General features: G+C 44.5%; 1 protein-coding gene across 1 annotated transcript in view; it reads right to left on the bottom strand.

Moving 5' to 3' along the window:
* Positions 1-23,630, bottom strand: part of Trpm8 (transient receptor potential cation channel subfamily M member 8) — a 105,269-nt gene that overhangs the window by 60,347 nt on the left and 21,292 nt on the right. Inside the window, exons 6-13 of the mRNA XM_004637332.3 lie at positions 21,059-21,231; positions 16,979-17,153; positions 14,323-14,390; positions 11,642-11,839; positions 7,970-8,072; positions 6,539-6,657; positions 2,472-2,762; positions 452-547 (exon numbers count right to left, since the gene is read on the bottom strand). Coding sequence (XP_004637389.1) covers positions 452-547; positions 2,472-2,762; positions 6,539-6,657; positions 7,970-8,072; positions 11,642-11,839; positions 14,323-14,390; positions 16,979-17,153; positions 21,059-21,231 — 1,223 coding nt within the window. The remainder of the gene's footprint in view (positions 1-451; positions 548-2,471; positions 2,763-6,538; positions 6,658-7,969; positions 8,073-11,641; positions 11,840-14,322; positions 14,391-16,978; positions 17,154-21,058; positions 21,232-23,630) is intronic.

Genomic DNA, 23,630 nt, shown 5'->3' with positions numbered 1-23,630 from the left:
TGCTCTTAAAATGGAGCAGGCAGTGCAAGAGTCCAGAAAGTCGTTTCCAAGAAAGTGTTAGGTACTAAGTCACAAAGAAAATTCTCAGTATGTTTTCCCAGGCAGAACTTTCACAGGCCCTAATTCCTGCCCACAGCGCAATAAAGCTAGAAGTTACCTGTTAAATTACAAGGTTCAAAAAATAATAAATCACAGGTTCACTTGGGAGACAAACACGCACCCACACACCTCTGAGAAGCAGGTGGCCCCTGGAGGGCCCCTCCCCCACCCAAGCGCCCCTACTCGCAGGGACTGCCCCTCCCGACCACGCCGGGGTGCAGTTGAGACCTTCCACCTCGGGCGCTGCTCCATTCGATTAACTGTTATCTTAGGTGAGACTGGAGAGTTTTGAAACCAGAACTGTTACAAAGCACGAATCTGGTGTAAATGCAGCGTGCGTCTCGACATTTACCTGTTCCCAAATGACGTTGGAGAGTTCTTTCTTGTTCTGAAGAATGGCCCAGATGAAGAGAGCCTGCAGGGGGTGCCGGGTGATGGAGGACGCGTCCTGGGAGGGTCAGAGCAGGCGATCACCACGTGCCAATGGCCATCACGGAAGTGCCCTATTCTAACAGCGGCATCGGGGTGAGGGAGCCCAAGGATAGCGCCCCGGGTGCAGACAGCTCTGTAGCTCTGCCTACGAGTCCGCGCTAACAGCGCAGCGGCGCGGTTCTCATCTCCGCAACCCACCAGGTGGTATAATTTGACACAAAATCTTTCAGCTGTCATAAAAGACAAAGTACAGCTCGATGGAAAGGCATAGGGGGCGCAAAGATGCTCTGAGAGCAATTTAAAGCTGAGTGGCTCTGGCTGGCCAGAGAGAAAGCAATTCCTTCTCATCATAGAAATCTGTTTCTCATCTAGAAAGCAATCATTCCAGTTAAGTTCTAACCCTCCTGGGGCTTAAATCCAATTATCACAACATAAAAACGTGCTCATGTCTTTCGACTGCTATGCAAAGACTGAATTCCTAGCACGTCATTTAGAATCTCAACTCATATAAGGATTCCATATCCTCCAGCAGAACACTTTCAGACAGAAAAACAACTAAGGCTGCACATTTCTTTTAATTCCTTTCCACAAGACACAGTTCTGTGTTGTACTGCAGAGGGTTTTTTAAAAATCTTTTTAGTTATTGATTTGGTACAGGGTCTTGCTCCACAGTTCAGACTCATAGTGTTCCTCCTGTCATGTTCTCCCCAATGCTGGGATTACAGGTGTGCACCACCACGTCCAGTTTCAGTGGCCAGCACAGGGTGCCCAGTGTTCTGGGGCTAGCACAGCATGTGGTACCAGGGATTGAACCTGGGGCCTTGTGCTTATCAGGCAGGCGCTTATGCCACTGAGCTATATACCTGGACCCTGAACACTTTTTTTTTTTTTTTTTTGCGAAACCAGGGATTGAACTCAGGCCCTTGCGCTTGCCAGGGAAGCGCTTATTCTACTGAGCCATCTCCTCAGCTCCTAAACACTTTTAATTCTTTTTTTTTTTTCTCCCAATGCCTTCAGGGCAGGTTTGTGGGGATCGAACCACAGCAACCTGGCTAGGGTTGTGGGGATCGAACCACAGCAACCTGAGCCTGACTGCTTTGGTGAAGCAGCCACTTAAAGAACTGAGCTAAGGGGCAGGCCCCCTTTTAATTCTTATAAACACTTAGCTTACTCAGATTTCTAAAACACTCTGAAAATCCCAAGATTATAAAAGACAATGACCTACTGTGGGGATTCATCAGAAGCAATCCTGAGGTAAGAATTTGGAGCAATAATTTTACTTGAGAGATAATTCCAGAAGAAAACGACAGGAGAGTGAGATGAGATCAGAGAAGAAAGGGGCCAGTAAACAGCCTCATAACACGTTCTACCATGAGTGACTAGAGATCGGCTCTACTGCACAACGCTTGGAGCCAGGAGAAGGTGTCGGCTCTGTGTGGGGAACAGCTGGAGGATTTATGCACCAGCCTCTGGTGGAAGGCTAAGGGGCGTGGTGGGGCCTCCACACATCCTGTCAAGTGGGTTCCCCTGAGAACACCTGCTACCCCTTCTGTTCGCCCTTCTGTTCTCAGCAGCTCTTCAGTCCTTTCTACTCGGAGCTCTTTCCTAAAGCACATCACATCCAGTCAGCTGCGATGAGTGTGCAGCCACTGGCTCAGCCCTGTCTCCTCGTCAGATGCCTTTGGGAAACATGCCGCACCAAGCTCCACAATCCAGAGAACTGCAATGCATTTGAAATACAGCCCAGAGCATAGAGCAAGACATCAGGGAGCTCAACAGGCACGTTACTCCTAAGCGAAGTCGGAATGGGATGATTTGTGTCAACACGTCTACTTTGTGGCAATGAGGTAGGGAGTAGGAGAGATGGAGATAGAGAGAGGATTTTCAAAGAAAACTCAGAAGAACAGAGAACTCAAGCAGACAGCTCTCACATTACATACGTGGATTTCCACATCCAGGTCATCCCTGCTACTTCTCTCTTCCTTCCAGAAGCTTCTTCGGAAGTTTGCAACCAGCTTCCAGACGAATGTGAGGAGGGCATCATTGTAGGAATTCTTGGCAATCTGCAAGTTGCGGTACACGAGGGTGCTGAAGTGGTTGGAGAAGAGCTCAGAGAGGACATCATCCGTGAGAAACTTCTGCAAGTTCAAGCCGTTCTCCAGGAAGAGGCGGACAAACTTGGGCCTGTCCTTTATGAGGGCCGTAAACATGACTTCTTGGAGGTCCGCAGACTAAGGAGAAAGAGCAGAAAGAACACTCACACCTCAGGTCGGAGGGAGAGTCTTCTGCCTCAGCCACACCATTTCTAACCTCACCGTTTCTAACCATTACCGAAAAAATACCAGTAATGCCTTGGAACATATAACAGTCAGACACAACCATTAGTTATCTTTATCTCCACTCTCTGGACTACCGATAAAACTCATCCCTCAGAAGCTTTCCGAGAATCTTAAAATAGTCAACATGACCTTCAGCCACAAACCAGTGGGCTGCAGCCTACATCAGCTCTGGGATAGGTCCTACATGGTGTTTTTGATAATTTGATTCTACTGCCAACACTTAAAAAGTCAAAGATTCATCAAAAGCTACATTTCTAGCACTAAAATCCAGCTTTAAGAGCAGAAACTAGACATTCTGAAGACACAGGGCCATCAGATGGTGCCAAGTGGTACTGCTCCCCCGACCCAGACTCTCTGGCCCCATGGTCCCCATTCCTCTCCCCTACGGCCCACTCAGTCCACTTTCCTCATGTGTCTTGCCTGACCTCTGGCTTAGGGGGGCATCCTCTGTCAGCGGGAGCACTAATGATTTTTGTTTGTGTCCAGGGTTGATACCGTGGGGATCACACATTGCCTAGAAAGGAATCATCAGGATTCCTTTGAGTCCCCACCGGGATTCCCTAGGCTCAGAAAGGAAGTGGCTCCTTGGGGGAAGATGGTAGCTGCACGTCCTCATCTGCCCTCGAGGCAGGAGCTCAAGCGCACGGCACTCTAAACCATCCTACACACTCTGCCTCTCCGACGGTCCCACATGCAGAGCTTGTGCAGTGGCCCTCAGCCCTAGGGTCCTGCTGCAAGAAAGAATGCTGGGAGCAGACCCTGGAGTTTCTGGCTCAGCAAGTCTAAGGTGAAGCCAGAGCGCACTGCTAGCAAGCGCCCGGGTTAGGCCCCTGTCTAGACTCTGCCGATCCACTGGCACACGGGCAGGAACAGGGCTTCGAAGTCAGGCACAGCATTCATTATTCCCACACCTTGGTCTCTACGTGTGCTAGAACATGACTGTGTCTCTGGGCCTCAGTTTCCTTTTTCTGAAATAGATGATAAGGAAGATGGAAGTGGACAACACAAAGAGAGTCCAGTTCAGAGCAGGCTTTCAGTGTCACTGCTTCTCTTCCTGTGATATCCCTGGAGCTCTGGTGACTTAACTAAAAAAAGTGTCAATTATCTGTACATGAGTTGGGTTCAGGCAAGCAAATTAACAATGAAATTACTGCATGCACTGTGCAGGGTTGCACAAATATCATTGCTTAAAGGCTTTAATTATTTTCAAACAAATATTTATAGATGCTTAATAAGTGCCAGTGTTCTAACTCCTCAGGCATACTCCCGAGCATTATCTCATTTAACAATGGCAACGATCCAGCGAGGTGGGTACTGATGGTATCCTCTCCATTTGCAGATAGATGAGCTATGGTGGGCTGGTAAGCACTTAACAACCAGCTCTGCGAAAGAAAATATAGGGCTGACTCGCAGAGCTTGCGGGTTCCTACGGCGAGACTCCCCCTCCCCGTGCCAGCTCTCAGCTCCATACGTGACATCCTTGAATGGAGAAGTGGGAATAAGGGTGGAACAGCGCACCGCTGAGCAGTGCCTTCTGCGAAGAGTCACAGGCATCAGCAACCACCACGAGAACGTAGCTAGCAGTAAATGCAGTAAGAGAATTGAAAATGGTGTGTTTAGATCATTTCCTACCCTCATTTTCCACAAAATTTATTTAATTCTAAATTGCATAATTTGACTCTTAGCAGTGACTGTACTTAATAATCAACTCACAAAATCCTTAAAATTTAGCACTGAGCTCTTGAAAGCCAGTGGAAGTGACTGCAACATGTCACTGTGGGAGGGGTGGAGACCCAGAGGTGGGGTACTTGGGCCAAAGTCTTGAAGATGGGCACACACTCTTAATCACTGTGTCCTTTGCCTTTAACAATCTTTATCTGGATTAATAAAATTAAATGTGCAATTCAAAATGTGCCTGAGTTTATGTTTATTTATACCATCTGTCTCTCCTTAAATGGAACATTTCATACATGGGTTCACTTAGGAATCAATTAATTCATCTACAGCCCTACTTTCCCCTGCTAACCAAAGCCTGGGGATATGTAATCAGATTCATTAGACTGCAAAGACCAAATATGAAATAATATTTGATAAAAGAATGAATAACTTAAACATTTATGAGCCATTATTTTATTTGCACTGCTCTCATTAAAATTGATCAGATGCTAATATAAATCATCAAGTCTTAGTCTTTGATTATACAGTGGCAGGCTTGAAAGCATTTTCTGAATCTGGCTGCTAAAGATGTAGGTTACATAGCCAATGCCCCTTCAACTCTATACATATGTGGATAAAATTAAGTCTGTTCTCACTGCCCACTGCTGACCTCAGCTAATCCAAAATTAGCTGGAAACAAGAAGCAGCCCTTGCAAACCCTCACGTTGGTTCGTGAATGCTCTCATTGAGTAGTGTGCTTAGGCTGATGCGGCACGAGGTGTACACAGGGAGCATTGCTAGAAAAAGAGGTCTTCACTTCACTGGCAATGTCACAAATTGTTGACCTGAGTCCCTTACAGCTCAACATAACAGCATGGCTTTACTTCTTATACTTTTCTAATGGTGTTTGTAAATAGGATATCAAGTCCGCATCTTGTACAGCAATTAACCACTAGGAAGAATGTATGCAAGGTGTTAATTATTGAAACTGTCCTACCAATTTGGTTTGAAACTGTCTCATTGCTATTTGTTTCTCAATAAAATTATGGGGAAAAAAAGAAAGAAAGAAAGAAAAGAAAGAAAAAGAGGTCTTCAAACACTAATCGCATTAGCAAGTGAGACAGGCTGCCCCCTGGTGGACAGCAGCCAGTACTACATGTGCAAGTTCATAAGGTCCTCCTTTGCCTTGGGCAGTCCCCAGTGCCAGCTCTGTCATACTCGTGGAGGGTCTTCAGGCCACCCCCGCACATATCATTGGTGACAAATCTATCAGAATTTGACTAAGTAAGTGGAACAAAAAGAAGTGCTACCTTGGGGCATGGCAATGTGCACCTGTAACCCTAGCATCATGGGCAGAAGGATCGCAAGTTCAAACCTGGCCTGGGGAACTTAGAATGTTGTTAGCTAGAGAGACCTTATTTCAAACTAAAAAAAAATCATCAAATATATAAATTTTTAAAGATACATAGATTTTTTTTTTAAACAATCAAAAGTCAAACCAAAGCTGAGGATGTAGCTCAATGTGATGGCCCTGGATTCAATCCCTAGTGCCACCAAAAAGAAAAAACAAAATAGAAAGAAAAGAAGGAAGAGAAAGGGAGGAGGGAAACAGCTGCTGTCTTGAGTTTTATCCCAGGTACTTTCAATAACCTGGTACCTATTTTCCCAGTACTTTTACCTACACTACCGAGAGCAGATGTGCCGCTCCACATCACGTCAGAGTCACCCCTCACACGCCAGCCCTTGATCACACCAGGAGGAGTGGATGTTACCTTATTTCAGGGCTCTATCTGCACTACCTCTTAAGTCTCCCGAGTCAATGTCATTGCCCCATGACACAGAGAAAGCAACGCGACGACACTGATGCCCCAGCACAACCTTCACAACACTCAGGATGGAAGGCCCCGTTGGAAATGCACCAGCTGTGGCTTAGCCCTTTGGAGGCCCATCCCTGGACTTCCCCGAAGGACAGCCCAGGAAGCCTCGTCAAAACCACAAAGTGCCCCACTGACCTCCCAGCGCCGGTCATTGGTGAAGATCTCATCACTGGCGAGGTCCAGCTGGTTCCACTCCAGCAGGAGCTTCAGCTGCCCATTCCAGTTGTCCTTGTCTTGCTCATTGGTGCTGAAGGCTGCAGGGAGGCAGGAAAGAGGTTATAAGTAAGGGACACTCAGAACTGCCATTTGACCATAGTGCCTCTTAGCCATATCCTGTATGTCCTGAAGTGTACAGTGAGGAGCCCTTAGGTTATGATCTTTCCATGGCCCATGTTCACTGCGTAAGCACTCTGGTGTGTGGGCATCACTCCAGAGGTTCAGAGCCCAGAAATGTTGTATTTCAAGGACCAGACCTGACATTGCCCTTCTTTCCTTGTCTAGAGTCAGTATTCTCTATATTTATGAATGTATACAAATATAATTCTATTTGATAAGTAGTGTTATAGCCCAGTTTCTGGCAAGCTCGAGAAGAATGATTCTAATACACAGCTAATGGCCAGATCACACTTCCTGTTGTGCCTGACCCTGCTCTGTGTGCTTTGTGTTAATAAGGGAGGCAGCGCGACTCCAAAGGGCAGAGCGTTGCCAAGAAAGTGCTTACTTCAGGTAATCTGGATTGGATTCAATGCAAGACAGCTAGGTCTGCAAAGGAGGGGTGTTCAACCCCACAGTCATTCACGCCTTCCTTCAGTCTGTAAGCCTTTGAAATTGAATGCAAAATTATTTATGCAAAGTGTAAAATGTGAGTGAGATAGTATATGCTGTACGGCTGGGAGAAAGCACCAGGTTTTCCTAGCATCCTCCAAGGAGTCTAGGACTGAAAGACTATTTCAAACCACTATTGCAAACAGCTATTTGGAGAATACCATGATCATATTTGATCAGCATTTGAATGACATAGAATTGTTATTCTGTCAAGTACAAACGCTTGGTGAAATATGCCTCACTAGGGTAATAATAGTCTACATTCCCAGTATTTTAATCAAAATTAAGTGCAAGATGACAGGGCTGAGTATCCTTATGTGAGATGTTTAGGACCAAAACTGTTTCAGATTTTGAAGTCTTTCAGGCATTGGGACACTTGTATGTGTATGGTGAGACTTTCTGGGGCCCAAATTTACATGAAATTCATTTGAGTGTCATATACACTCTGTACACTGAGCTTGTGTATACACTATTCTTAATAACTGTGTGCACAGAGTAGAGTTTCAAGCTGTGGAATTTTCCATTTGCGGAATCAACTGGAAACTCAAACAGTTTCCTATTTTCTAGCAGTTTCATATTTCAAGATTTCAGAGTTGTGGACTGGGGATGCTCAGCCTGCATTCCACTAAATCCACTTTGAAAAAGAAACCGAAGTGCAAAGCATAAGGAGGCCACACCACATGGAGCCACGCCACACAGAGCCACATCACGTGGAGCCTCAGAGGAGTGACGTCCACTTGCCTTTGTACAGAGCGAAGGAAATGGCATTGCTCACGATCTCGTCCCCAGCCTCTTCCATCTTGATAACAGTGAGAAGGTGAGAGTTTTCCAGGGTTTCTTTGAGCTGACAACATTTAAAGAAAAACCTTGTTAGCCAACTGATGCTAAGCATGAAGGACATAAGCTGGTCCCTGTGTGGGGGAGGGTTCCTCCCGCCCTGGCAGAAGAGCGCTGCTAGGGAAGTCCCGCCCTTCCCCCTCCAACAGTGCAGGACCCCACCGCTTCCAGTTTCTAAACTGTGGTCATGAGTCGGTCCTCGACCACAGTGACAATAAAGTGCTGGTTGTACAAGAGCACACGACACGGAAAGGCCTCCATCAAAACCCCGAGAGCCCCATTTGGCAAGGATATGTGTGTGTGTGTGTGTGTGTGTGTGTGTGTGTGTGTGTGAAAGCCAGGGATATCACAGATGTCCAGTTGTCATACGTGTGACTAAATGAAGAAAGGGAAGCAGACCACCACACCAGCTCTCCAAGCACGGTCCTCTAGGCTTAAACAGTAGAAAGGCAAAGTTCAAATGCAAGCGAGAACCAAGAAGACTTGTCAACCAGAGAAAGGAAGTAAACAACTAGTTACATCAGCTTTGGGGATTCTGCTATAACATTTAATCTTAAACATTTTTTAAAGGAAAGGGGTCCCTAAGTCCACACTGGGGGCCCTGTTGAGCTTGGGAGCTTGGTGAGGGAGGGCTCCTTCAGGAGCAGGAGGGGAGTCTGACTTCAGTTAGCCCGATTGGAACAGGTGGAGGGTTTCCATGGCAATATCTGGAGACAAGGATCTGGAATTGCAGCCTTTGCTGAGCAGAAAGAGAAGCCTCAGAGCCTCAAGTGGGAAACATGGACTGGGCAGGGGCCTTGGACTCGAAGTAAGGAGGTGAGCTTTCAAGCCTGTTTCCCGGGGAAGGTGGTGACAGAGAACCTGATTCAGAACACGTGAGAAATAGGAGAACTCCAGGGAAACACAGACCTGGGAGTTCGAGGGAAAGAGCAGGAAGGGGGGCGAAAGTGTGGGGAAAACTACCCTGGAAAGCTGTTTATTTAGTATTTCACTGAATGTGTACATTCTTTAATTAACATTCCCACTCCTGAGCCTGGTCTGCTGGGAAATCTGCGCCCACAGCAAGCTCCCACAGCAGTGCATAATTAGGACACTAGTCTAATGTTCATTTTTGGTACATGTTTTAGGGTGACATGATTACAAATAAAGCATTTCATTAGATATGACTATGAATTAGATTTAAATCCCAAAAAGGTGAATGTAATCACAGAAGACAGAAAGTATCTAACTTTTAGCTTGTGTGAAATTAACTGCCTATAATAGTCCTTTTGAAGTAGAAATCAAATTGCACTACAAAAGGTGGAGGAACCTGGTCAGTGGCCTCTGCTCTTTGGATATGACATGGACCCAACCTCATGGATCAGCCTGTGCAAGGAGAGAGGGCACAGCCTTTAATGGGTCCAGTACCATCTTTGGTGGGTGAACTCACGGCTGCCTGGTCCCTCCCATTTGGCATCCTTACACTGACCGCTGAATTTCTTCCACCTAGCACAGGTAGCCGCCTTGACAATGGAGCTCAGTGCACAGCATCTTCCCTTTACATGCGCCTCTTGGAGTGTGTCTGTTTCAATGTTCGAAATGGACTCAAGCTCCCCAGGTAAGAATCTTTAGAGACTCAAATACATGAAACCCTTCTGGAAGGGAGCCCTCCTCCTACCCACATTTGTATGCAGAAGGGGCCTTGGCAGCACTGTCCTCTACAGCCACTCTCAACCCCTTCATTTACTCAGGGTGGCGACTGGCTATGGCACTGCCTGGCCCTCTGCTGCCTTCCTCTGTTGGACCTGCTCCTTGCAGGTTGCTGGCTCCTGGCAGGCAGGCTGAGGCTGCTGTGCATTGCCTGCACTGCTGGGGCCCAGGCCTCCCGCTGAAGGACTCAGCACGAGGAGGAAACTGTGTGGGCACCTCCAAGCCTCACCTATCGACTTTACCGTCACCATCCATAAAGCCACTATTTTCTCCTCCATTTGCCCCCATTCTTATATCTTTCTCTCAGTTGGACTAGACAAGACACAAAAACATCTTTGTAAGAACTGTAGTAGAATGTTCTTAGTAGAATCTGAAAAAGGCAGATTTCTCAGTACAAATACCATCTCAACAATGCCACACGGGGCCCGGGCCACACACATATAGCCTCTCAGCTATGGGAGGAAGGCTCAGCTATGTTTTCAAGTGTCAAACTTCAAACAATGAGGCTTGACCCACAAGGATTTATTTCCTGATTGTTTCCAGGTTCCTGTGCTCCATCAGGATTCTTGGCTAGTGGCCCTCTTGTGACATTAAATAAAGTCATTTTGGTCCTTTTTCATGTAACTTACTTATAGGTACCAGGGAGTAAGAAGAGAAAGTAGCAGCACACCTGCAAAGGCTGAATTGACTTATTTTTTCAGCACTTCCCAGTGCCGAACCCAAGGCCAGTGCTAAGCTACGCTCCCAGTCTTGTCTTGTCTTTTCCTTTTTTTATCTTTGCAGACAGGTTTTCACTAACTTCCTGAGTTTCCCAGGCTGGAGTAAAACTCTCAATCCTCTTGCCTCAGCCTCCCAGAATGGGCTTTTCTTGCTTGTTTCTTTATTCTATAAGGATTTGGTTTGTACAAGCTTGCCTATGGCATGGCACAGGTTAGCATGAACATAAAGACATGACCTTCCCTACTCTGAGATGTTGATTTTCTGCATTTGATACTTTAAAGCCCTTCCATGGCTAGATACAACTAAATAGTGTTGGAATACTAATCTAGTTAAAGAAGTATTATTACTTATACCAAATCCAACCTTCAATTGTCATAATGAAATGGGTTGTATGATGAAAATGCCCTTTGTGGTCTGGAGATTTCCTTTATGGGAAAAGTTCTGGGTGGAAGCACATACACCGAAAAATATCCAACCATCTGAATCACTTCTCAATGGGCAGATGGAGATGCACCTGACATCTATGTGAGCTTTCTGCTGATTAGAGCAGGCAGAATAACTCAAGTCATTACAGGTGGACAGCAAACAAGAAAAGAAGGAAAGCATTGCGCTGATCCATTGACGTATTTTCCAAGTAGAGAAGTCAGGAGCATCGTAGCTGTTCATCACAGCTGCCTAACTATTTATCACAGCAATTGCTACATGAAAGACGAGAGACCCTGGACGGAGTCACAGGCCAGTTGGTGTCAAAGACAATTACCTGAAGTCGGTCTTTCCCGTAGGTGCAGCCCCAACTGGGCACGCCAAGTCTGGGGAGGGTTTACTGCTGCCTTATCATGGATGCACACAGAGCCAGAGAAACCCCCACTGCCCTCCTGGCGCAAGAGAAAGTTCACACACCTTGCAAGCAGACCTGAGTTTGCTATGCCCAGTATGATACCGCCTAGGAGACACGCACGCTTGAAGCAGCACTTAGGTTATCTGAGCTTCAGTTTCCAGGGAGACCCCTGGAGTGGGCTGGAGTGGCTTCAGAATCACAGAGGGAGTGCAGAGCGCCCGCAGAGGTCGGGCGTGCGTACAAGCATGGTAGGCCCATATGTCACCCTCCCCTTCCCAGGAGGTTGGCTGCCTGTTCCTCGAGCCCTCAGTGTCTCCCCCACAGCTCACCCATTTGATCCAGCTCTCGATCTCCTCCTCAGGCAGCCGGGACACTGTGCGGGGTAAAAAGCGCACCAACTTCTCCTTGACCATGGATGAGGTCAGGGCGTCCTCCAGCTCCACCAGGCTGGCGATCACGTCGGCAATCTGGCCCGAACCTTCCACCACCACGCAAGGAATCTTACTTTTGACAGCCGTGTTGATGGCCTGGGAGAGGAGAGAGAGAGGGGACATCTGTGAGACACGTGGTCATCAACAGAACCCAGCTCAGGACTGAGGTTCAAAATCGAGTTGATAGACCAGGCACATTGGCATCACCTTGCGTGTTTTCCTTTTGAACCTTTATTTTGAGTCAGAAGCAAACCAAACATTCATAGTCACCTTCTGATGGGGAAGGTTAGCTGGTCATACACCTCCAACGCCAATAACGAACTCCACAACAAGGTCACCGGAGAAGCTCACATTTTCCATAAAGAGGGGCTTCAAAATCTCCCTATAGATAAAACTGATCTTTCCAAACTTTTCCATAATCTTTAAGTGACAAATTTAGCCTCTATTTAACATTGTTTTTGATAGTTTTTTCTGGCAGAAGTTAGTAACACTCATACTTAGAAGGTTTAAAAGCATCTCAGAAGCATTAGCTACAAGTCTTGTGCTGTTTTCTCACATAGTCCTCCCCTCAAGTCACATTCCTACCCCTATTATGGAGAGAATAAAGACAGCTTTATTTCCTGGGTAAGCAGCAGCCACAATCCCACTTCCTTTCTAGGGATCCCAGAGCCAGCCTCTTTCCCCACAGCCTTCTTAGCTGACGGTAAGAAGGAGTGGAGACAGCAGCAACCGCTGTGGAGCTCAGTGTGGAGACTCCTCAGAAAACTAGGATTGGAGGTCCCATTCGACCCAGCTATTCCCCTCCTGGGTATTTTTCCAGAAGAATTAAAAACCCTGTGATATGTGTGCACCCATGTTTATAGCAGCGCAATTTGTCATAGCTAAATCTTGGAAACAACCCAAATGCCCATCAACCGAGGAATGGATAAAAAAGATGTGGGACTTTTATATGATGAAGTACTACTCAGCTAGAAAGAAAGATAAACTCCTGACTTTTATAGGTAAATGGATGCAACTAGAGACTGTACTCATAAGTGAAATGAATCAGAGCCGCATGTGGAAACACTGCATTGTCTCCCTAGTCTAAGAAGCTGAAAGAGTAAATATGATCGAAAAGATATAGGAGACACTGCGAAAGGAGAAGAAACTGCTCAACAGAAAGAACAACCGGGATGAGAAAAGGAGGAAGGGAACACACACACACACACATACACACACACACACACACACACGATAGCTAACTGTTTCACTAATTTCTATTAGTTCAGTGAAAGCAGCAGTTAGTGCCCACGTTGCTTGATCACTCCTGCATGCTTATATCAGGTAATCTGAACAACTACTCTGAAGAGAACAATATGCAGTACAATAACCATTGTTAATTTCCTATTATCTTGTTTTAAAATTCTGAATCATTTTTATTGGGTTTTGTTCTCTTTAAAATTAAGAAAGAAGCAGCAGCAGCCTCGGCGAATCACGATGGTAATCCTTGACAGCAGGTGGAGGTGATCTAAACACACGGGCACAGAAGGAGCTGCGAGTCCCCTTCCTTCAGAGCTGACTGCTTCCCTTAGAAATGACACAGCCAATCCGGCCAAATGCACAGAGCCAAGACACAGTAGGGGGAGCAGGCAGAGGCCCTGTGAGCCTCCCTCCTGCAGCAGAGGCAGAGCCAGGCCCTGCAGTGGGAATGAAGAGCTGAAGAAACCTCAGCTCCAAATTCCATCCACTTGCCCTCCTGTCTCCACCCTCCTTCCGTGGCCGAGCAGACCTCTGTACAGTGCTTCAGAAATGTGCTGTCTCCTAAACCTCAGCTGCTCTGATGGTTCCCTCTACCCTAGGTCAAGAAAGTGTCATTTTAGTTCTGTAATCTGAAAGAGAATGCATGCAACTCTCATTTATTTTCTCTACACCTCTCTTCCTTCTTTGTGGCTTTTTTTTTTTCAGTAATCATTGAGGGGCCATTACAAATGGGGAAAAAAAATCTTCAATTACTCCTTGAAATGTCTTTCCCTAGGAGGCTTTCACTTAACAGTGGTCTTGATGATAGATCTCATAGTGGGTATGGTACTCAATAAATATCTGCCGAATGAATGAATGAATGAATGAATGAATGAATGAACTTCTGTGCTATAAAAGAATATACAAGGAGCAATGTCGTTGCATCCCCAGGAGCCATGGGAATGGGGCTTAGGGGCTTGCAGATAACGAATACAGGGGCAGCGAGTAGGACAGCTCACTTTTTGTAGACAGAAGACCACAGTTTTACATGACACACACAGAGCAAAATCCTTAAATCTCATGAGTGAATGTCCATGCACCTCTTGGCAGGTCGGCTGTCAAAGATGACACTAAACACAGTGGCTGTTTGTGTCACTTCCAATCCTCCTCCCATGTCATCTCAGCCAACGACCAAGCCAAATCTCTTAAGGAAACAGGATGTAAAAGAACACACTACTTAATTGCTCTAATAAAAGAGCATAGTTGGGACAGAGTATATAAAGCCCAAGTCCCTGAAAATGTGAATTTGCTGGGTAAGCTTGGTAAGAGAAACTCTCAAAAATGAAGAAGCCAAGACTCACTTTCAAAGTTTCTCTTCCACCTCCTTGGACAAAACACACAATGGGGATTTTGCCACCATAGTTGGAATCTGTAAAATATAAAAAGTAAAGTTTATGTTGAGCTTGACAAGCATACTTGCCTACCTCCTGGAACGAATGCACCAGGAGCTTCTGCCCTGTGAGCCCAGGGCTTGGGTTGACAGCTGGCTGCTCTGGAACTGACCCTCACACTGCTCAATCCCAGTGCCAGAATCTTTGTTCATCAAACTAGTAACAGCAAGACACAGGTCGGGTGGCAATTTGTCCCTAGTATTCAAAATGTTGAAGAGGGGCTGGGGAGATAGCCCAGCAGTTAAGAGCCTCCCTGGCAAGGGCAAGGACAAAAGTTTGATCCCTTGTACCAGCCACATGCTGTGCTGGCCCTGCCCTGGGCTTGCTAGGGCATGATGGTACATGCTTGTAACCCCAGAGCTGGGGAGGCTGAGACAGGAGGATCACTATGAGTCCAAGCTGCATAGTGAGACCCTGCACCAAACAAATAAATAGATAAATAAGATTTTTTTTCTACAAAAGGAACTTATAACATGCTGATGAAAACACTTCAAAGAATCAACAACTGGGATCACAACTTTTTGAAAAGTTTCTGCACTTCAAAACAAGCTCCAACAGAGTAAAAATAAAACCCACAAACTGGGGAAAAATTGTAGCTGACTGTTCCTCTGACAAAGGCCTTCTATCTAGAACATATAAAGAATTTAAAAAATCAGGCCCCCCAAATTCAAAGGCCCAATCCAAAAATAAGCATCTGAGATGAATATATACCTCTCAGAGAAAAAAATACAAATGTTAAGTAAATATATGAAAAAATGTTCAACTTCATTATTTTTTTGAGAAATGCAAACTAATACAACACTGAGATTCCATCTCACCCCAGAAAGAATGACCAACATCAAGAAGTCAGCCAATAACAAATGCTGGAGAGGCTGTGGGGAAAAAGGAACACTTCTCCACGGTTGCTGGGAGTGCAGACTGGTACAACCACTATGGAAATCAGTGTGGAGATTCCCTCAAAAGCTAGGATTAGAGATCCCATTCAAGCCAGCTATTCCCCTCCTGGATATTTTTCCAGAAGAACTGAAAACCTCATACCACAACAATATATGTGCACCCATGTTTATAGCAGTGCAATATGTCAAAACTAAATCCTGGAAACAACCCAGATGCCCATCACCTGAAGAATACATAAAGAAGATGTGGCATTTTTACACAGTGAAGTACTGTTCAGCTATGAAACAGGATAAATTTGAGTCTTTTGTCCATAAATGAATGCAACTAGAGAACATACTCTTAAGTGAAATAAATCAGACCTATGTGTACAAACATCATATTGCCTCATTAGTGTGAAAAGCTGAAAGAGAAAAATGGAATCTGAAAGGTACAAATAGATATTGGGGAAAGGGAATGAATTTATTCAAAAAGAAAGAGTTACTGAGTTGATGAGAAGGACCAGAGAGGGAGTGGGGGAATTATCTTTATCTAGGTATGTAAGCAGGATGGTTTGGACAACTGTACTGTGTATTTCTGCTGGTCCATGGAAAGGAGCAGATAATACTTAATTTGTTTTGTCTCCTTTCTTCAATTATTTGTACTTTTTCTCTTCTTAATTTCTTATACATTTCTTTCTTTTTTTCTTTCTTCTTTCAATTTTACATGCATATATCTAGTAATATGAATAACTGGTTGGAAGACAACACTATGTATTATAACAAGTACTATGAAATTCATATTACTTTGTTAAGTGAAATTCTATATCACTTGTAATTTTTTGTTTTAATTCTAATTTGTACTCTCTTTAAAAATTAAAATTAAATTAGATTAAAAAATAATAAAATGGTGACAATTTGCCTTGCTTTACTTTTGCTGATATGAGTGGCTAGGTTCAAGTTTATCCTAAGAATACTTATTTTACTCATTTGCATAATCCTATGCTTTCTTGAGTGAATAAAAATTTGCATAACTAGGTGTTCTCTTAATGAAGTTTAGAACATATCTAAATCTTTGTGCATATCTCACTGTGAAAGGAAAATAATTAATAGTATCTCCCACAAGTCGCTGAGACAAAGTCTATCATTAAACCAAGTTAATTTGGTTCCACAGTGGGACACATCTCAACACTTTGTCTAGAGGAAGAAAGATTGTATGTCAATTATCAGATCAAATAAAGGTTTTCACTCAGTTCTACAGAAATAGCCAAGATTCATCCCACCCACCCCCCAAAAAAGCACATCTACTAACTGTTTAACTGGGGGCTGTGTCTGTAATCATTTCTACCCTAGATAATCACATTGCTTCTTAAACTCAAGGTTGCTATCACTGGCTTGATTTGTTCTGAAGTTCTGTCAGGTAGAAGGGAAGCCAGGCTTTCTCCATTGACAAATGACAGTGGAGGAAGACAGCACCTGTCAGGGCCTTCAGCACATGGGAGGGTACGTATCACAGTGGCTTGAGAAGAAGCACTCTTGGGAAGTGAAGACAGAAGAGAAATGACAGCTCTTATTTAGCAATGAGGACACCTAATTAGGAGGGCTCAACATGTAGCACTTAACAACCAGCAGACGCCTTCGACGCTGCCACCATGGGGCACCTAGGTCTAGTGCCCCACTTTCTAAACACCAACCTTGGCTTGTGCGCTCCGAGATGTACTTCTCCAGCTGATTCCGGAGCTTGGCTTCGATGGTGGGGTGCCCATGGCACCCGTTGTCCACCAGCAGCAGGTGGGTGTGGTTATTGTCCAGGATGTACAGGGGATCTCTGGTGAAATCATCCATAATGTACTGAGCTGAAAAATGCCCCTGGAAAGTACAAAGAAACTTGGCTTTGAGATCTTCCTTGTTGACCAAGATGAATGAAGATATTTCTACAATCAGGTTAAAGCTAATATATCAGGTCCACCTGTATTGATGCCTCCTGCCACATCCATAGGTCCAGGAGAGACTTATGGGGCTGATATCACAGGCTTGCTTTTAAATATAAGCAGAGACTCAGATGGTTGGGTCAAGCTGCCCATTGTCACATGTATGGCCAGTGACAGTCTAAGGATCAGATTCCCAGGCCAGCTCATGGTCTACTGCTCTATGCTCTTTTGCATAAATTTACAAAATTGTGTAGGGTTCAAAGTATATGTAGATCATATGTACACATGTGTGAACACATTGCATGAAAGACTGATACACAAGAAAAGGTAGATATTAAGATAGATATATCAGGCCGGGCAGATGACCCAGTGGAATAAGTGCTTCCCTGGCAAGTGCAAGGGCCTGAGTTCAATCCCCAGTTCCACAAAAGAGAGAGAGAGAGAGAGAGAGAGAGAGAGAGAGAGAGAGAGAGAGAGAGAGAGATCATACACGTTTGTCTGGAGTCTATCATATACAAGACCTGGAGATAAGAAGATAAATAAAATAGTCTTTGTGCTTGAGAAATGCACAGTAACAGGACCATAAAAAGAAACAATTCAATAGATAATTTGTCCTGGCAAGAACAGGAGATAAAAGGCTGGGAGAAAGCCTAAAGAAAAGAATCTTTAACATATGGGTTCCTGACTCTCAAGCTCCTCTCCAAAGCTACTGAGTTTTAAAGTCTCGGAGCTGCATTGAAGGATGTTTTAAGTTTACCTCAAAGCATAGAATATGAGTTGAAAACTCAAGGAAGAGAGGAAACATTGATTCTACTAACAACACACATTCGAAGGTAGAAAGAAAGGAAAACTCCAATGCGGTAGTTCTATTCTCTAAGCACCCCTCGCTCCGGTGGCAGCATCAGGAAGGGGGAGCCTGAGCATGGCAGATGAGATGATAAATACTGGCAAGATAAGCACAACCAGGTATTTGAGCGAGGAGCCTTGAGCTCCCACAGAACACGTAATTCCCAATTCCATTGCATCCTTCCAATACACATCTCTGATTCCAAAGCCCTAACCAGGAAGGAAACACAAAGGGGAAAACCAAAAGACCGTTCTGTTTGTGTATGTGGATAAACTCAACCCAACAAATCATTGGCTAGTTAAATGTAGCAAGATAATTAAAACATTTGCAGCTGAACACACGGCGTGCATACACACACACACACACACACACACACACACACACACACACACACCCCTGTTATCCAAGCACTTTGAGAGGCTGAGACAGGAACATTGCAAGCTCAAGTCCAGCCAGAGAAAGTTAGTGAAACCTTGTTCCAAAACAGAAATGAAAGAAGGAAGAAAAGAAGGGAGGAAGGGAGGGAGGGAGGGAAGAAGGGAAGGAGGGAGGGAGAGAGAGAATAAGGGCTGGGGATTTAGGTCAGTATGAAGGTCTTGGGTTCAATATCTGGAAACACCACCAAAAAGAATTACAATAATAATTCAAATAACAATGTCAAATATCTTGTGACATTTTTTAAGTACATGTGTATTGAACCTGTAGTAAAATCCTGTTTATCCATGAAATATTAGAACCTTCCCACTAACTGGGACCCTAGATATGCCAGAGGCCTGTCAAGTACCGGCTATCAGAACTATTAATGTTACTCGACATTGCAGCCAGTGCAGGAAGATGTGTGTGGTGCCACTAATCAAAAAGCTGTTTTTAAAACTAAAGTTATTATAATATGACCACAAACCTAGAACACTCAGAGTGTACTGAAAAACTATTTTGAACTAGGAGGACAGTATATTAAGTATCTGATTAAAAACAACAATCACATCAATATCAACACATCAATATTTTCATATAGACCAGAAAAAGTTGTCTCAAGAATTACATCAAATCACGACCCCACTTACAACAAGAAGAATATAAAATCTCTAAAAAGAAAGACGTAGAATCTACAAAAGAAAATTATGAAATTGTCCTGAAAGACACACATCACATGAGTTGAGGGATCCATGTTCCTGGAATAATGTATGACATCCTCATAATTTTAACGTTTTTTGGTTTGAGTTACACTGTGAAAATGATTTCACTCAGTGACTGTGTGCTATTGTCATCACAATTCGTTCTGTTTTGGTGACTATATCTGACAAAGGTCACAGAAAGTTTATGAAGAAACAGGACAACAAAGAGCCAAATGTCTTTTGCAAAACAAAACCTGAGTAGAGACCTGTGCTAGCTCTGTGAGCAAATAAAGGCTGTCATCATAATATTTAAAGTAGAGGACTGGTTCAAGAAAAGCACTGATGATGGAATGGGGAAAACACTCTCAAAGAGACCCAAACAGCAGTACAAAATGTCAGCACTTGCAAGATGTGGCATTGCTTCATGTCAGCTGCATCCGGGCCCTTTTCCAACCCATCCCCAAGGGTGGGTTTTGGCAATGAAACCTTAGGTGGAAACTACATAGGAGGAGATGACAGCCAACAAGCTCTTCTGAACAGAGGGTTTCAATTCATACAAAAGACCAAAACCCATGGTGCAGATTGAAACATTAAAGAGAGCAAGAAAATAAATAAATAAAGCAGGAAACCAGCCAAAAGATCATACTCATTTGTTATGAAACTATGCTGTCAATGAAGATTTTGATTACTAGAAACTTTAAAAGAATAAAAACCGGCCTTAAAATTTGTCTCTAAAAGTAATGTGTGTTTGTTACAAAAACATGAAAAATGCAGGAAATAAGATGAAAACTAAAATTATGCTTAATTCTATGACTCACTGATTGTCATCAAGATTTTAATGTTTAGCTCTTCTCCAGGCACATATATATTTTTCATAGTTTCATGCTTAAAATCACATATCCCACACTATCAGAACAGTTTTATAAAGTATTATGTTCACGGCTCCATAATTTTCTTTCAAGTTTACCTAGCAACCTACCTGAAGGCTGTCCTATCTAGTTAGATATTAACAGATAACACCTGGTTGTTACTGGAAATACTTCAATGAACATATTTGGCTGAATATGAAATTCTCTAGCAATGCTTTTGTAAGTACGACTGTCAGACCTGCAGTATGAACAGTTTTCATGGCCAGGATAGATACTTCTAAATGGTTTTCTAGAAAAAGAATAACCTTGCTGCAGAGGAAATCTGTAGATACTATGCTGCTGTGTGTAAGAGAAGATGGTAAACATGTTTTTAAGTTAGCAAGGACTGGATTATGATTTCTACTTGCTAAGTTAAACTATCCAACTGAAAGCAATTTAGAAGATGATTTTTCACTTCCCTTTAAGCCCCTTCAGTGATAATTCTTTTATTTAGATTTTCTAGTTTCTTTTGAGTCAATTTCGGAAAATTACAGTTGTATAAAAATATAACAATTCTCAAGATACCTTACGAGTCATTGTTATACACCTGACTTCTAATGTGAGATTCATTTCTTATTTGGTTTCTCTCTCTCTCTCTCTCTCTCTCTCTCTCTCTCTCTCTCTCACACACACACAAGATTGAACTCAGGGTGTTTGCACTGAGCGGCTTCACCAGCTTGTCCTTAATGTTTTGCTTCGCTTTGCTTTGCTCTACCTCCCAGAATGCTGGGATTGTTGACGTGTACCACCCCACTCTGTTTATCTCTCAACAAGTTTGGTAAGTGAACGCATCCGCTATTGACACCTCCTTGGAGTGCTTTACACATCATCCCAGTCATTACTTCCTGGGGTCCAAAGGCTGGCCTTGAGTGGCAGGCTTCCTACAGGCTGGTTCCAACCTCAGCCCCAGTGTTCAGGCCACAGCCCTCGGCCCTGGCCTTTCTCCCTGATGCCCTCCCTGTCCCACCCGTACCTCAGCTTCACAGTTCCTGATGAGGGTGTCCCGGTTGGAGACCATGCCCCAAGCCGCGATGCCAATGGCCACGATGTTCTCCTCTGAGTTCCTGCTGATGGTGTTGTCTCTCACCACCTCTCCAATGTACTTCATCAGCCCATAATGGGTGCCTCCCGTGAGAATCCAGGCGCCTGCCAATGGGGGGAAGGTACATGTTTAGCTGGAGCTGGGTGAGGCTTCTGTCCTGTGCTCACAGGCCTCGAGATGCCCACAAGTGCCAGGACACAGCAGTGGTAGCCACACCATGGAATGACTGGCTGCCGCCATAGAGGCAAGGTACAGAGGAGCCCTCTGGTGCTTGGTGGTCCTGAGGTGCTCTTTAGAAAACACAGGATCCCGACCCCAATCCAGATCAACAGAGACCTTGGCCTCTCTTGGAGTGAGGGCAGCCAGCCTGAGGCTCCAACAGTCTCTAGGGGAACCTTGTACAGGCAGCGAGCTCCTGGTCAAGCCTCTAAGGAAGCTAAGAGCAGTCCTTTGAGAACCACGTCCACAGCAGGCAGATCAGCGTGCCTCATCCAGGGCTGGCCCTGGTGCTAGCGATTTTGCTTTGCTTTATAATCATATAACTGTGTGTGTCTTCTCAGGATTTACATTTGATGGTATTCTCAGTGCCGAGTGTGAATGGGGTGTGTGTGTGTGTGTGTGTGTGTGTGTGTGTGTGTGTGTGTGTGCAAAATAGAAATCAACTAGAATAACGGAAATGTCTTCCCATGTAGCAATTCACCTTCAAGGCCGTCGCTGGCCTCTCTAGGTCAGCCCGAGGAGCGGAAGCTGCCAGAGTGGGCAGGTAGCTTCTCCGGCAGTGGGAAGGAAGTCCTTGCCTTCACTGCTTGTCTCCATTAGCTCCACTACTCTCTCCAATGAGGAATGAACTTAGTCCTCTCCCCCATCAAGTCCTTCCAGACTGTAAGAGTATGATGATGTGGCGCTTAGCAGGCTCATTACCACCTCCTGTGGCCAGTCCGCACAGGGCCAGAGTCCCCAGGGAATAGTACTGCACCCCGAGGGAGGTGGCCCTCTCTCATCTAAATAGGAATGAGCACACTTCCAGGCTGGTGGCTTTTGTCTGTTTTCCTCTACTTCATTCCTAGCACCTAAAATAATTCTGGATGCAAGGCAAGCACTTATTAAGTGTTTGCTGAATGAATGAATGGTTTGCAGAATTTAGTAGTAGGGAAGCCAAAGTGCTCAGTTTCTTAGCAAAATGACAACCCCCAGCGATCCTATGGGTGGTCAAGGAATTGAATGAGAATAAATATGGACGAGGGGCCCAGGTTCTCCTTAGCAGTAAGCAAAACCTCATAAAATAAGATATATTACATATATATTTTTGTATGACACATTTGCAATAAATCTTGAGAATCTGGGGGTTTTTCCTCTAAAGAAGGAAATCCATGCTGTGCAATCACTAAGACCAATAATTTCCAAACTGGGATTTCACATATCAGGAGAATCAAGAAATATTTGGAGCAAATGACATGGAGTTCTCAAATATTTTCTTTTGCCAAGTAAAGAACTACAAAGGCCAAAAGTCCCTAGAAATTCTGATCTGGGTCACTTCATGGAAGAATATTTTATCATTAATACATAAGCTAATCAATATAAACTATGGGTTTGTTTTTCTAACATTCTATTTTTTTCTGTCTAGATATATTATCAGTCTTTTACATGACGCCTTTCAGTAGGTACTTCAGTGAAAATCCGTAGGTAGTAGCTCTTTTAGTCACAAAGACAGCATCACATATCAGTAAGAGATAAGTCCAGTGAGAGATACCTGGGCTGCAGCCCAATTTGGCTACGCACTAGAGATGTGACCCTGCGCGACCTCAGCCTCCCTATGTCTTAGTTTCATAATACTAGTATTATTGCTACAACAGTATTAACAGTAGTACTAATGTTATTTCATAATGACCGTATTCACAGGTACTGATTCTGGGACTCCCACAGATAAAATCCAGACGCTCAATACCTTATATAAAATGGTATGGTATTCGTATGTCACTTATGCAATCCTCCTGTGTACGTTAAATCACCTCTGCATTACTTGTGCTGCTCAATATAATGCAAGTGCTGTACACGTAGTGGTTATATGGTGTTGCGGGAACGAAGACATGAAAATAAAGTCTGTATGTGTTCAGTGCAAAATAAAATAAGACACATCTCCTTTGTTCTGTCAGTCAACGAATCTTCATCAAAGAACTTTCCAGATGTGACGCTCAGATAAACTGCACCGAAGTGTGCGAAGGTATCTGTGTAATTCAGTGCAGGAGGGTGTGTGACGCTGTGGGCGCGGGGTCCTCCGGCTCTGAGGACGCACAGAGAAGGGCTGACAGCCAGGGCTGGAGGTGAGAGGGCTGAAAAGACGCGGAGCTGCGTGGGGCTGGGCTCCAACAGGAGGAGAGGATTTTCCCTCTAATGGATGGTGTAAGGCTACAGTGGATTATGTCAGAGGACAGTCGTCCCTGCTCTCAGGAGAAGAAAGCCGAGGAACTTGGAGACTACAGGCCAAAATAAAAAGCTAAAGAAA

The sequence above is a fragment of the Octodon degus genome, unplaced genomic scaffold, assembly GCF_000260255.1.
Source record: "Octodon degus isolate 3935 unplaced genomic scaffold, OctDeg1.0 scaffold00089, whole genome shotgun sequence".
In the NCBI taxonomy this organism is placed as follows: domain Eukaryota; kingdom Metazoa; phylum Chordata; class Mammalia; order Rodentia; family Octodontidae; genus Octodon; species Octodon degus.
The sequence above is the reverse complement of the archived record's forward strand: the minus strand, read 5'-3'. Positions and strand labels throughout refer to the sequence as shown.